At 41.9% G+C, this 14,207-nt stretch overlaps 1 protein-coding gene across 1 annotated transcript; it reads left to right on the top strand.

Moving 5' to 3' along the window:
* The first annotated feature begins 5,219 nt into the window (after positions 1-5,219).
* Positions 5,220-13,294, top strand: ESM1 (endothelial cell specific molecule 1). Its single transcript, XM_085326430.1, has 3 exons — positions 5,220-5,843; positions 9,124-9,279; positions 11,299-13,294. The coding sequence occupies exons 1-3, from the start codon at positions 5,543-5,545 to the stop codon at positions 11,397-11,399; spliced, it is 558 nt and encodes a 185-aa protein (XP_085182556.1). The 5' UTR covers positions 5,220-5,542; the 3' UTR covers positions 11,400-13,294.
* Positions 13,295-14,207: the final 913 nt, after the last annotated feature.

Below are 14,207 nucleotides of genomic sequence, written 5' to 3'. Positions count from 1 at the left end.
TCACAAAAACAATGGGAAATACTATCTTATGATGACACCTGTCCCTAATTGCAGACAAGTAATAATATTTCAACACATGTTTGCAGACTTTTTTGTTAGCATCCCATGGAGTACAGCAAGAGCTGAGCTTTTAATAGCTTTGTCATTCATTACAGGAAATAGCTACTTAGACAAGTCTAAACTATATATAAAACACAACTAAAATATTTACCAAACTTTGTAAGAATATAGCAAAGTTTACTTGTAACAAGATTTTCAAAAACATGTTTTAGTACAGAAGAATAGGAATCACATTAATATCTGAGGTATAGTTCCATTCCAGAAAGTGTCTGTGGAAATGGCATGTTTTTTTCCTTAAAGTATGCAGATCAAAATCAGRTTGGATTCCAAGTGAAAGGATGTTTTCTGTGGTCCTCTCTCCACTAGTCCTGAAATATAAATCTAGGATTTGAAAATGAAATGGTGCACTTCCAGCATCTGTATAGATGCCAAGAATAAACATTTCTCAACAGATTTTGGCTTATTTGTCAGGGGATGATATAGGAGTCAGAATACAATTGCCATTCACAGCAAATAGTCGAAGGATAAAATTCACACTGTGTGCCATTTTATTGAAAATTATGTCATCGTTTATATCATGACAGAACTAATGAAAATGCTTGTTCCAATCCAGTATATTTTGCAGTGAACTATTGACAGCATAGGCTGCATAGCAATAAGGAAATTAATGTTTATTCTTACATCAATTAGTTGTATCAAATAGAGAGAATCAAAATATTTTTCAGATTATGTCTGCATTAAAACTGCATACCCTTTGGGCAGAATGTTTGCACCTGAGCATATAGGAAGATCATGCAAAGAACCATCATTCACATATAGTTTTCTTTTATTGATTAAGAAACTGTATGTTAGACAATCATTACCGAAAGATGTGTTTTTGGCTGGTGCCTGGAAATTAGTGCCTCTGAAAAGTAGTGGAGATTTTTTTCTGTGTGGAGGGCCTTTTTCCTAGTTGAACATAAAGTGTTTGTCTTAATCAGGTTGTTTTAGATTACCGGGAGCAAGAGGTCTCAGCAAAGGAACAGCTGCTGACAGAGCTGTTGATGAAGTGGTGGGAAGTGAAGGCGAAGTGTTGTTTTGGGCTGTGAGTCTTTGGTCAAGCTGAGCTTTATGTTTAGAGAGGTCAATTTTCTGAAGCAGGGAGAAGATATGTGGCTTTCTCATACTTTTAAGAAACTTTTTTAACTTGCTTGAAGTGAAGTACAGCTCCTCATTCCTGAGACTCGCTGGACATAACCCCACAATATCTGATCACTTCTACGGCACCTACTGAGGTCGGTGGGTAGGTACCAGCCTGCCCTGCTCTGTGCACACCACCTCCTCTGCCTGCAGAAAGGATGTAAATATGTCTTGCCTGCAGCAAGTAGGAAATGTCCCAAAGCATCTATTTTTACCAGGGGAAAAATGACTTGCCACGTTACAGGCGAAACAAAGAGTAATTAGCAATTCATTGAAAAGATACAAGAAAAGAAGTCATACAAAGGGGAGTCCTTGCTGCTATCTCACTTTCCTGATTCTTTTACTTCCTATTTCTGGCTTTTCATTTTGGACTTTGCAGCTCAGCTTCCTTTCGGTGTTTCCCTTTGAATCTTTGCTTCTCGTGTAGCATTGTGCTTACGGCTTTTTGTAAAGGAAGCCTGGGGAAAGGTTGGATCATTCAGGAATGTATGGCAACGTATTTTTAGTTTCGGGACTGTTTTTTGGAAATTAACACCAAAGATCATGCATTAAACCTTTTCCTATATTTAAAGAGATATTAATGCTTTCTGGTTATACTGACTTTATGTGTTCCAAAGACTGGATAATTACAGTGGTCAAAATTCTTAGTCCAGAAGAATCAAAGTGAATGATATTTTGTCTATCTGCTAGGATAAAATAAGCAAAGCCTGGCAGTATTGGCCTAATAAATAGCCTGCACCTAGGTATCAGCCACAGATTAATTATGTGATATCATGCAGTATATCATTTTGTAGTGATCTTTGAAATGTAGGGGCAAACTTTTCAGAAGAGTTGGATACAACTTGGAGGCCCCCACACAAACTGCTTTTTTTGCTTGAGAAGAGGGTTATTTGCAGAGGAACTTAGGAAAATTTTGCTCTGAAGTATCCAGCTGGATGCACAGTTGATTGATACCAAGGCAGTGGTTGCTCAGTTCCCTGTAAAGTGCTGAAGCTAAGGTTTGAAAACTTTTCTGCTTCCAGAAAGAATACCAAACATTATATATGGTGATGTAATTATGATGTAAACTAATGCCAAGGCAATTTATACTGCAAATTAAGAAAAAAATTAAGATTTTTTAGCACTGATCTGATCTGCTCCAGAAAATCTTCCACATTTAAAGTTTATTTTCTGCAAACTGAATAATGGTGCCAGATTTTCTGCTGTTGATAGCTGGAGAAGCTTCATTAACTCCTGTTGCACTAATTTTGAAGGCCTCATTTAGTCCAGGACTTTACAGTACTAAGCAGTTCATTGGAAAGAAAAACTTAATGGATTCAACAGGTAAAGCAACAAAGAAATATTAAAACCAGAGGGAATGAAGACTGGATTTATTTCATTACTTAATCAGTGGGCAGTGTGGAAGGCCATATTTTCATTATTTCCTCCAGTGATACTCATGGAGAAGCCAGACCTTTATCTGTTCATATTGTTTTCTTCCATTCCATGTATTTCTTGATCCATTGTAATAATTTACTTTGGCTTCTAGCTCCAAGCACAGAATGCAGTTTCCATTTTATTCCAAATAATATTGGCTTGTTGCTAGGGGAGTGTGCTGATTTCTTTTACGACTTCTTTTCCTCGCCACATCTGCATGTAATTTTTTTATTTATCATCTCCCTAGCACATTTTCCCTGTGAGAAGCTGAAATGTGAAACACAGGCCCTTCAGATCTCGTCTGGTGTTTTAAACAAGGGGCATTTCCTAATTATATTTATATAGAAAGATTTTAACAGTGTGATTTTACTGCTGATGTAAATGCCCACATGCACRTGTGGATGGGTCTGCACGCTCTTCTGTTATCTCCTCTGAGTTATTAAGCAGGTGRGAATTTAAGGCAGGTATGAATTAACTGGGTGAGTCAAGTTGGGTCTTCTCCAACTCCTCATTACTCCAGACTATCTTGCTGCACTAAATAACCTGCTCCTTTGGCCTATTTCACCTTTGCAAGCAGATTTAGCCTGGGGGACTGAAATAGTTTCTGCCCTTAGCTGTGGTCCTCTGCTAGCATTTAGCCTCTCCCTCCCACTGAGGGACGGCTCCGTGGGGTTTACCGAGGCTCCGCAGCCACCGCAACCGCACRTCACAGCCTGACCTGTTAGTATAAAGCAAGATCAATTCTGGTTCGTGATAATGCCAAATGAAAYGGACAGTGGTTTATAGTAGTCTGCTGAGCCGTGAACTCTGGGGCCATCTTCGCAGACATTGCATTGGGTTTTTTTGGAAAACAGGCTTTTGCCATGTTGTGACGTGAGGGGGTCAGGGACAGTATCCATTCCTAGTCTATCTGCTCAGCAGAACCTTTGGTTTTTGGTTGCGATCTTCACTTCCATGCTTGAACTATTCCTTTCCCTTCCCAGAGGGTAGCTGCACAGCTACTGGAGATGAGGTTGTCTATGGCTATTAGCTACTGTCATTTCATGGCTGTGAGCAGAGCTTTGTCAGTTTATACCAGTAGAGATTTCAACCCTAATGCTGTAATTTTTACACTTCAGATTCACTGACTGCACTTCTGGGTTACGTATAAAACCAGACATGAGCTGGTATATTTAAACAACTGCCTGCTGACAACGATGATTAAAAGAACTGTATTTTGTGTACTATATATTATATATACTATATATTGTGAACTATGTACTGTTTAAAATGGACACATTAGCTACAAATATTTGCCTGAGTGTAGATCTTCCTTTGGTGTATCTTAAACAAATTTCTTATCCTGCCTGGCCCATTCTGTCCTGTCCTGCACAGGTTCTGATATTCACATTTCCAAAAGTAAATGAACAGCTCAGTGAAATGCAATGCACAATGTATTGGTTTTCTTATCGTCTTCACAAAAGAGATGAGCTAAGTATTCTGTTTGGGATCTATCTATCCACACATTTATGCTCCTGAAGAAAAGACTTTCCTGGTCTCCTGCATCACCAGCCCAGCCYTTCGTCTTATTTGCCAGCCTCCTGGCAGTGTCCTCAGCCCGCTGGGGACATGGGCTTCCCAAACGGCAAGGTGGTCGCCTGTGAGTTTAGGTCTTGATTCTGTTCCTCTGACTTTGGTGGCAGCAACTTTTGGTATTCAGAGATGTACTTATAGTTAGCTTTTTTTTTACTTTCTTGAAGATCTTTCTTTAAAGCAGAGATTTCCATCTCTCTGGTGGCTCATCTGTTTTACTGAACTTCTAGGTTGTTTGCTGTTTCTTGTCAAGGCTCTGGCTGGGTGAATTAAGCCTGAATTGTGGGGGGGGAGGGGGGAGGAACTGAGCCTTATTCTCTGTTTATTTACACTGTTTTCATTCAAGAGTAGCCCATAGGGTTTGATGAGTAAAGAAGTGGTGTAAACGGGAGGAGAATCGGTCCCTGCAGATGTGTGTTTGGGCTGTGCTGACAGTGCCGGTGACGGATGGGGTTTCCCCCTTTGGCTGTGAGGTCAGGGGCATCTCATGGATCATTTTCCTGAACTTCCTGCGGAAGATCCCACAAAATGCTGKTTTCTGTCCGACCTGTTCCTAGTCCTAGCAATAATCTTTGAGTGAAATGTTTAACTCACCTCCACCTAAATATTGATTAAAAAGTACAATTTCAGTACAAGCAAGAGAAAACTCTACTAAAATATCTGAGCTCACGTGTTAGTTAACTGGTGTGATCTTTGCTCTTCAAAGTAACTGTGTGCTTCCCCTCAGAGGGCTATGCAAAGATTTCTTTAAAAAAAAAGAATTCTTTCAGCAATGATATAATTCAATGTGATTTTCTTCCTGGCCACAGGAGCTCTGTTTGTAAAGCTGAGCTGTTCTATCAGCAACGTGCCCAGTGTCAGAGCGAGCCCTGTCCTGAAGGAAGGTATGTAACCTACTGGGATTTTTTTGGTTGTGTGTGGGTTTTTTTTTTTTTTTTTTTTTTGGCAGACGTCCTTGAGCATTTGAGACGGATGTGAGAGAGTTTTTAGTCCTCATGCAAAACAACCAACTAAACATAACAGATTACATCAGCTCAGGCTTTTCAATTCCTGGATGGCAGCAGAGTGCTAATCCAACCTTCATCCTGGATTTCATGAGCTGAAACAAGGGAGGCTGGCAGGAGCCGCGCTGCCGGATTGAGGAAGCTGACGACGGTGCAGCATGTGGGCAACACACTGTATAAAGCTCATAAACTTGTAGGCTGATGTGCGCAGCTCCCACCTTGGATTCTGTACCGCTGCCTCCCGCGGCACCAGGCGCCACGCCGAGCACTAAAACCCGCTCTTGGGGACGGAGCGCTTACCCCTGCAAGACATGAAGGGCTTCCTGTTGCTTACCCTCCTCCTGCTGCCCCTGCACGCTGGAACTGCTTGGAGTGCCAAATACGCGGTAGATTGTCCCGAGCCCTGTGACAGTAACGCGTGCAAAAGTACCTTGCGCTGTAAGCGAACGGTGCTGGATGACTGTGGCTGCTGCAGGGTGTGTGCGGCTGCTCTGGGGGAGACTTGCTATCGTACGGTCTCGGGTATGGATGGTGTCAAGTGTGGTCCTGGGCTGAAGTGCCAGTTTTACACTGAGGAGGATGACTTTGGTGATGAATTTGGTATCTGCAAAGGTAACAATATTCACTTTGCATGCACCCACTGTGGCAGTTTGACAGCAACCTACATATAGGGCTTGCCTCCTGCTTGAAAGGGTTAAAATGGGATTTTTCTTGCTCAGCCCTTAGCCAGGGAGAAAGTGAAAAATAACCTGCTGGTATGAAACGATGTTCCGTGTAGATGGGACCAGGGTAATTAATGTGAGAATATTGTTTAGACTCGGGGACATCTTTAAGGAAATATGAATGGCAGATAAAATTTTTGATCAAGACTTCGGAGATCCAGGCACTAATCCTGATCCTTCCACTGATTTGGCGGGTGGCTTTGTGTAAACTGTGAAAACCTTAATCYCGCCAGTCCAGCCGTGTTTTGCTGGGTCCCTGCGCCTGCTGGGCTCCCCTGGGGCTACGCGCAGACGCGGAGGGTCCCCCGGGCACGGCCGCGGGGACCAGGAGCCGGGAGCGGAGAGAACAGCGCCCACCRCCTGGCCTCCCGGCGACGTCGGCGCGTTTAGCACCCCGCGCCGCCGCTGAGGTGCTCGCCTGCCCTGGGGATGGGCTCAGGGGAGGCAAACGGGGACTCTCCTGCCTGCGGAGCGGGAGCAAAAGCGCAGGGCGAGCAGCGAGCCGCTGCTCCCGGACCTCGGCGCGCACGCCGCGTGCCCGCGGCTCCAGGCGCAGGTCCCAGCAGCAGGTGTCAGCTAAGAGCAGCTCTCACCTCCTCGGGAAGGCGATTCTTTTAAAGGAGAGAAGGTACTAAATTACAGAGAGGTAGGAGGGGAGTTTTCGAAATAAATAATTAAAAGAGGCTTTGCAAAGTACGAATACAGTGAGTTTTCCTGAGTTCTCGTACCGCTTCAGTAAGCAGATACAGTTATGCCTCTGAATAACTTCCTTAAAAATGGAGAAGTCTTGACAGTTAAATATTAGAAGTATTAATAATCTCAGTTAAGGGAATGGCATAGGGCTAGATGCTGCAAAAATCATTCAGGTTGACTCACATAGAAGACACATTTAGTTACATTGGCATATGAATCATACAAATTAATGTGCATGTTTGAGGGTGAATCCCAAAATACCTTTTTTTTCCTAAAGACTTGAATTTGTGTTTAAAAAATCGTACCTTTTGTGCACCCACCAGCAAAAAGTGTGTTCCTGAGTAAGCTGAATGACCTTCAGTTTATTAAAAATATTGCAGTGCAAAGTATCAGCTATAATTCCTTTAGCAGTTCTTTAAACAAGGATATACTTTTGACTGACCTCGTAGGAATGTCCTTGCAACAGCACGCTTAAAATGAGAAAAAAGAAACACAGAGGGTCGTGAGAGCTGAATCTCTGTAGCTGAATCTTGGAAGCTCTGCAGCAAATATTAAGGAACTATAAAGTAAAATCTTTTTCCCAGTGAGTCAATGGACAAACTCTCATTAATTTCAGTAAAGCTGTATCTACACTTTGAGTTCTAAATTGATATTTAGGGCTTGTATTCCCCACAGATTTATTTGCATTGATTTTATAGATCACTTCTGTATTTTGTTTTCTTTTTTATCTCAGCTCTGAGATAGTATAATCTCCTTCTGTATGTATTTGAATTTTATCAGGCAAAGTATGGAGCTAATATTATTATTTTATCTATTCATATATAGATATGATGCTAGATCACTCATTTATTTTAATAACTTTCAAGTTTATACTGARTCATGGAGTAAGGATGGCTAGATTCTCTTCAACTGTGTGTGACTAACTTGCCTTGAAGTTGTGGGCAAACGATTTGAACTCTTGTTATTCTAKTTCTTAATTCTGAAATGGGTAGAATATGCATAGAATGTGTTTCAGAGCAGTTTCCTGAGCAYTAATTAATTTGTGTTCTTGATAGTTCTTACCTAAACAGTTTTAAAAGAGTGCGTCATCTTATAATCAGTAGTAATGTTATTATCGTCCAAAACAGCCTCAGGAAGACTGRTGCTCTGCACTTTTATTGGGAAAGTCCCTCTTAACTTCAGGTATTTCTGTCACAGCGAGAATCTGCTCCTGATTCCTTTAAATCACAGGGAGATATTTGCTAATTTATGTAAGATCAGTCTCCTACTGAACATCACCTGCTAGCAGCAAAATTGGCTCACATCTCTCAGTTTCATCAAACCTGAAGAGCACTGTCAAGTCCTGGGTTATTCCCTTGTGGAACCCAGAGCTTTTGGACTCCGACCTTTTTTGTGCCGGGCGCTGCACAGCTCTGTGTCCCCCGTCCCCGAGCCGAGCAGCTGCGCAGCTGCAGCTGCCGGGCTGGGCGATGCGGCGGCACCTGCTCCACGTGGCGCGTGCTCCCAGCCCCGCTTGCGCACACGCAGAACCTGTTTTGTTTGGGCCGGATTTTGTTTCTGTTTTATGTGGACAAGCAGCAGACCTTGCTTGGGATGGGGAGCACGGTGAAGCTCAGTGAGGTCCTCCAGGCTGGAGGGACTCACAGGGCTGTCCCTAGGGGAGGATGGACTGCTTTTCCAGAGGTTTTTGTGACCTCTTTAGAGCGTATTCACATTTCAGCTGGAGCTGCATGCAGGTGAGATCTTTGCTGTCTGCCATAGGAAGACAATACTTTGAGTAGGAGAAGTCTCTACACGCTGGAAGGCTCTTCCCTGGGAACCAGCGACGGTTTTCTTGACCCTGGCTTTTTGAGGCCGGGGGAGGCAGTTTGCCACCCTGGATAGCTCCTCRGGGCAGGAATTGGCAGCCACCGAGGAGCCTATAGGAAGTGTCTGTTTCAGTAAAACATCCTCAGCGTTGTCAAGAAATTACAGCTCTAAATCACTGAAGCCGTGAAAGTCATACAAGGGCATGCCTGAACAGTGAGTTCAGAAACACTCTTCAGTTGTCCTCTTTTCCAAATCCAGTGCTAATCTGCTTAAACTAAAGAACAAAACTTCACCAGACACTATCTGTAGTTTTAACGACATCCTCTGTGATCATGTATTTAGATATTCACATTGCCTCTAATTTGCGTTTTAGCACGAGTGTTTCAGAGAAAGATTACCAAAAGCACATTGTAAATAACATTGCATTGCAACATATGAGATGCAGTGTGGGAGAAGAAAGATGTATAGTGTGTGTGGTAAGGAAAACTTACGCTTGTTAAAACTGGAAAATACTTGTAACAAAAGTTGGCATCCTGAAATCCTTTAATTTCCCTTCGAGATTTTCCACTTTTAAGGATAAATGCAGACCAGCTATTGAAGGAGCTAGTAGCTGACGTGGATCACCGAGGATTGCTTTGCTATATTACCTCCCAATGTGCCTCTTTCAGAGTGTCCCTACGGCACCTATGGGATGGAATGCAGGAAAACTTGCAACTGTCCGTCTGGCATCTGTGACAGAGTGACGGGAAAGTGTTTGAAGTTCCCATTTTTTCAACTTTCTGCCTCAAARCCTCCAAATCGACGAAAAGTGATTTCACACACAGGTAAGGCTTCGTGGGGCAGCTGGTTTTAGCAGAAATCACTTTGTACATGATCTACGAGCGTGCTGGGGACGCTGTGCATGAGTGGCGTGTACTTTGGTGGAGCTGTGCGGCAAGCTAACAGCACAAGGCACGTTTATTTTTCTCCTTGGCAGCTCCCTTAGCATAAGGCACGGAATTAGGTGATCTGTAACGCGTGGTAAATAACATGTTGACACATGCCTAACCTAGGCAAAATGGTCTGTAGCTGTTGCATATTCTAGCAGTAGGAGGTCACTCGTGCAGCGGGAGTGTATGCTAAGTTTTGTATCAGGCACATTAGATGTATGCAGCTACTTTGTCTAGAATAGGATTTCACTAGATGACACTTACTAGTGTTACCAGTGGTAAAAATTACATCTTCTTACTATGAAGTCAGGGCTTTACACATTTTCAGATGTCAGTGAGCTGTTTTATGAAACGATTTAGTTTAGTTATTTAGCATAGTACATCACCTGGAATATGTACTTATGTTTAAGATTATGTCTCAAACCTGTAAAAGTCCCTTCCAGAATTAAAAAAAATGAAAGTATGTGAAAAAATGGAATATTTGGAAGCAGACGGGAGAGATTACTGAATTTTTTATAACTGAGGTTGAACTTTTTTCCTCTTTGATTCTCCACCTGATAATTCTGAAGTACATTTAATTAAGTAATACTGACTCTAAACTTAAACACCAGTTAAAATGAATATAAATGTAAACATTTTAAATAAATATCAGATTTAATCTTAGCACTACTGGGAACTTTTCTAGGATTTCACCCCAAAGTACTTGAATTTTACTTCTCTTCCAGCTGCAATTTGTTTGCCTTGTTCTGATTCTCTGCTGTTATATTAAGCTATCTATAGAATTTGTTGCCTTAATATAAGGGTTATTCTGCTCCCATTCTCTGTACAGAGAAGAATAGAAAGGAATAAACTGCTTGTATCACATTAAAAATCATCTTTGAAAAAAATTTTTCAAGTTGGATCAGTCTTGTTCCTTTCTGTTTTTTCTCTGTGGTTATGTTCTTTTGGCTTTCTGTGTTTGCTCAGTACCAAGTGTGCTGAAACAACCTGAAAAAATATTGTTGTCTTCCTTTTTTTCTGCATCTACAGTATGTTCCCAGATGTTCCCAGGTAGCCTGTTTTCATCAGTTCCTCCTCCACTTCTTCCTCGCACTTCCCACTTTTGAATCAGCCTTGTGCAGACTCAATATTCAGCTAATTGTCTGAAACAACCAGGGGGAAATCTTCACCCCAGAGAAACAAGTGGAATTTTTGCTATTACCAATGCAAAGATTACACACCAATTTCTATCCCTCAGAAGTTCACTAATGGTAGTAGACTAGGAATAGTGTGTTATGGGATCACAGAGAGTTTCTGACCCATATGTTTTAGAAAGACCCTACAACTAGTCAATTAAGCCATGCCAGAGAGCATTCCTGTGTATTGCAATTCAGTCACCTTTACTGTCAGATGGCTGGACGGTGCCTGGCATGCTGGCATGGACAGTCCCAGGCCAGCTGGCCTCTTCCCAGCAGTCRCAGCCAGAGTTCAGGAATTAGCATGAGCCAGGGACCATTTCCAGTAGACAAACTGGATATCTTTTACCTTCTTCTGGAGGGCAAGAGAGTTTCATGGCATGCATCAGGCTATTCCATGCCAGCTGGCCTCCGTGAGAGAACAGCTCCAGGCATGTTTAGTTTACTACTCGAGGATCCACTACTGCTGAGGAGCTGGTGCAGATGTGCTGTCTGGTCCCATGTCACACTGGAGAGTCTGAGAGCTAGAAGCTGAACTCAAGTCACCTGTCTTGTGCTTAAACTATTAGAAAACACATCTCTTCTACGCCATAATTTGGCAGGTAGATAACCGGAGGCATTCATGTAAAGTGGATTATCAACTAAGAGTTTCCTGAAGTGTTCCCAAACCCAGAGAAGTAGCAGCAGGAAAACAGTTCTCTCATTTTTGCAAAATCTAACTTCTCTTTTAAATTTTCAGAGAACGACATGGCATCGGGAGACGGCAATTCTGTAAAAGAGGAATTTGTTAAGGAGAAGGCAATTCACTCTCCGGTAATGAAATGGCTAAATCCTCGCTGATATTTACTTCCACTAATAAGACTTTCAAGTGAATGCATTTCTCACAGATTGAATATGCAACAACACACTTTAAGAACTAAGTAGATCTATAGCATATGAAAATGTAACCTCTGAAGGCCAATTGTGATTCTGTTTTTCATGAGAAAAATGTTTACTTTAAAAATAGACTGTACAGTGTATATGATTTTTGATATTTGTTTTGGTAAGTATTTGAACACAGAAATGTATTGTGAATTGCTGTATGTATAGTAATATTAAAAAAAMCCCACAAAATTCAACTCTCTTCATTTAAATAATGTCAAAGGCCGACTCTTGCAGCCTCAGGCCAGGAAAGCTCTTACTGAATTCAGTGGACACTTTGGGTGAGTTCAAAACTATTGGTAAGGAGCCAAAGTGAAAGAAATGCACGTCAACAAACCCCAGGATAGAAAGCAATGCCCCTGAGTCACACTGACGAGGATAATAATAATGTAGGAGCACAGTGGTGTGAATTAAATAAACCAACATTAGTCATTAGTCGTCTTCTGGGTTCTGGAAGTTTGGTAACAGTTCCTAGGAGAAAAATATGCCTTTTTTTCAAGGAGAAAGCACCCATCATTTAAGCTTATATGTTGTGAATAACTCAGCTGAGATACTGTAGAAGTATATTGTATTGGGTGGATATCTAATGTTAAATTCTGTATAGAGAAACTGATGCTTGGCAAATTATGCAAATTTGTAGTGGAGGACCTGAAACTACCAAAGTTGCTTAGTATTATTTAAATATATATGTCTCTATAAAGCAGATATTTTGGTGCCATTATGGTGATGTCTGCATTTCATGGGGAAGAGTGGGTTCAAGGCCAGAGGCCAGCAAATGGACCTTCGTACTTTCCATCTTCTCTGCTGGCTACAGCCCAGCTCTGGCTCAGAGGATGGAATTTATCTGACCAAATGTAGAGGAGACATGGACACAGAATTAGCTGATAGAGCAGCCAGACCTGTCAGGACTTTGGTGCCTGTCCCTCATTTCTTAGTTGCAGGAACAAGCAACCCTGTTTCAGCTAGCAACATAACCTGCATACATTAGAGAGTCATGGGAATCAGCAGTCCCTCTTTCAGTCCAGACTGGGCTACGTATTTGTAAACATAAAAAGCCATACTGAGATGGGTTTACTAATATGTTTGGAAACAATCAGATCCTCAGATAGTGGAAATTAATGTAGTGGTCTTGGAATAAAGCTGGTCTGCATGCGTTTAGGAGCTGCCTCATAGTGCAGAGCAGCCTCACTGGAAATGCAGCCCTATTTCCTTTGAAATCAATGTGAATTTTGACAGTGATGCCAGTGAAAGGAGCTCACTACAGCAGCAGAAGTTTGATGCAGGAACTGGAAACATGCTTTATAATTCCAACAAGAGAAACTGCAAAACCTTTAAAGAGTCCAAATCCTGATCCAAAGCCAATTTCAGTGAATGCAGGTTGTTTTCACCTTGGGAGGAAGTACTGGATCATGCTGTGTTAGAATGAAAAGAAAATCACTGCAGTAGACACTGCAGTCACTTCAGTGTGGCACTGCGGGTTCTCTGGCGGCAATAATCAGAGAAAAATGAACATAAATCCCAAACTAGCACGTACTACATTTTAACCTTTATGGAACGTGTTTAGATCTGAGGGAGAGAGATATTATATTTGGATATTTACAAGCCAAGGTCTTGATTCTCAACTATTGATATCAAAAGTAATTTTTTCTTGATTTGAGTGAGAGCGTGTTCCTTCAGCAGACTGAAGAGAATTATTTAAAGACTGTAATAAATATTTGCATACATTATTGTTATTTTGCAACAATGTCATAAATGACATTATGAGTTTTTGAATGTAAATCTAATAAGCTGGTTGGTTTAAAAAAGTATATGATTATTATTGTTCAATAAAAAAACAACTGAAAGCATTGCTGTCTATTGTATCTATCCATTAATAACAGAATAAGATCCCAGATGATGGCACAACTACTGTGCAAGCAGTTGAGGTAAAATTTTGCACCCAGATCCATAGAAATGGATTCAAAATGGCTACAACTATTTGAGTAAGTCAAATTGCTGGGGACCGCTCTTCGTAGCTGAGTGGCAGGGAATGGCACACGTCCAAAACGGCCTGTTTCTGTCCTATCCAACTGTCTTCACCTCCAGAACAGGGTGGCTGGATCTGGACTACCTGCTGGGGTAGGGATTGGTCCCTGCTGGCGCCAGCCTCTGCGTGGAGCCCGGGAAGGCTCTGGGAGTGCTCTCGCGGCCAGGCTATCACCGGGCCAGGGACTCCTCCGCTGCCTGCACAGTTTGATTTACTAGTATAGGAGTAACTTGTAGATCTACATCTGGCAAGTAAAGGGTGAAAGGAGAAGGAAGCGGAGATCTGCAAACAATTTTGGGACAATCTCTTCTTCTATTTTCCATCAAACTTGCAGAACACTTTTGCATTTCCTCAGCTGCCCTGGTGACAGATTGCTCCACACAAAATAGGTTCCAATATGAGATTAGAGTAGAAGCAAATTGCATCCGTTATCCTTTGAACATCTATCTGTTGCCATGGGTAATGGCCGTGGGATTACACTGGCAGAAGGAAGAAAGTGAATGATGAAATGACGTCCATGGAACCAAGGGTTGTTAAGCTGCTGCTTCCCTATTGCCCTTCCTTTCTTCTTTCTACCYACCCCTTCACATCTGTCCTGGGTTCCCCTGCACTTTCCAACTCACTTCCTTTGTTTTGTGTGTGTARACTCTCTTTTAGACTTTTCTCCTTTCTTCACTTAATTCTATGTGTTTCAGGTGTCT

Source organism: Rhea americana, unplaced genomic scaffold, assembly GCF_003343005.1.
Source record: "Rhea americana isolate MKP2758 unplaced genomic scaffold, rheAme1 scaffold_13, whole genome shotgun sequence".
NCBI lineage: Eukaryota > Metazoa > Chordata > Aves > Rheiformes > Rheidae > Rhea > Rhea americana.
Note: the sequence above shows the minus strand (reverse complement) of the source record. Positions and strands in the feature narration are given on the sequence as shown.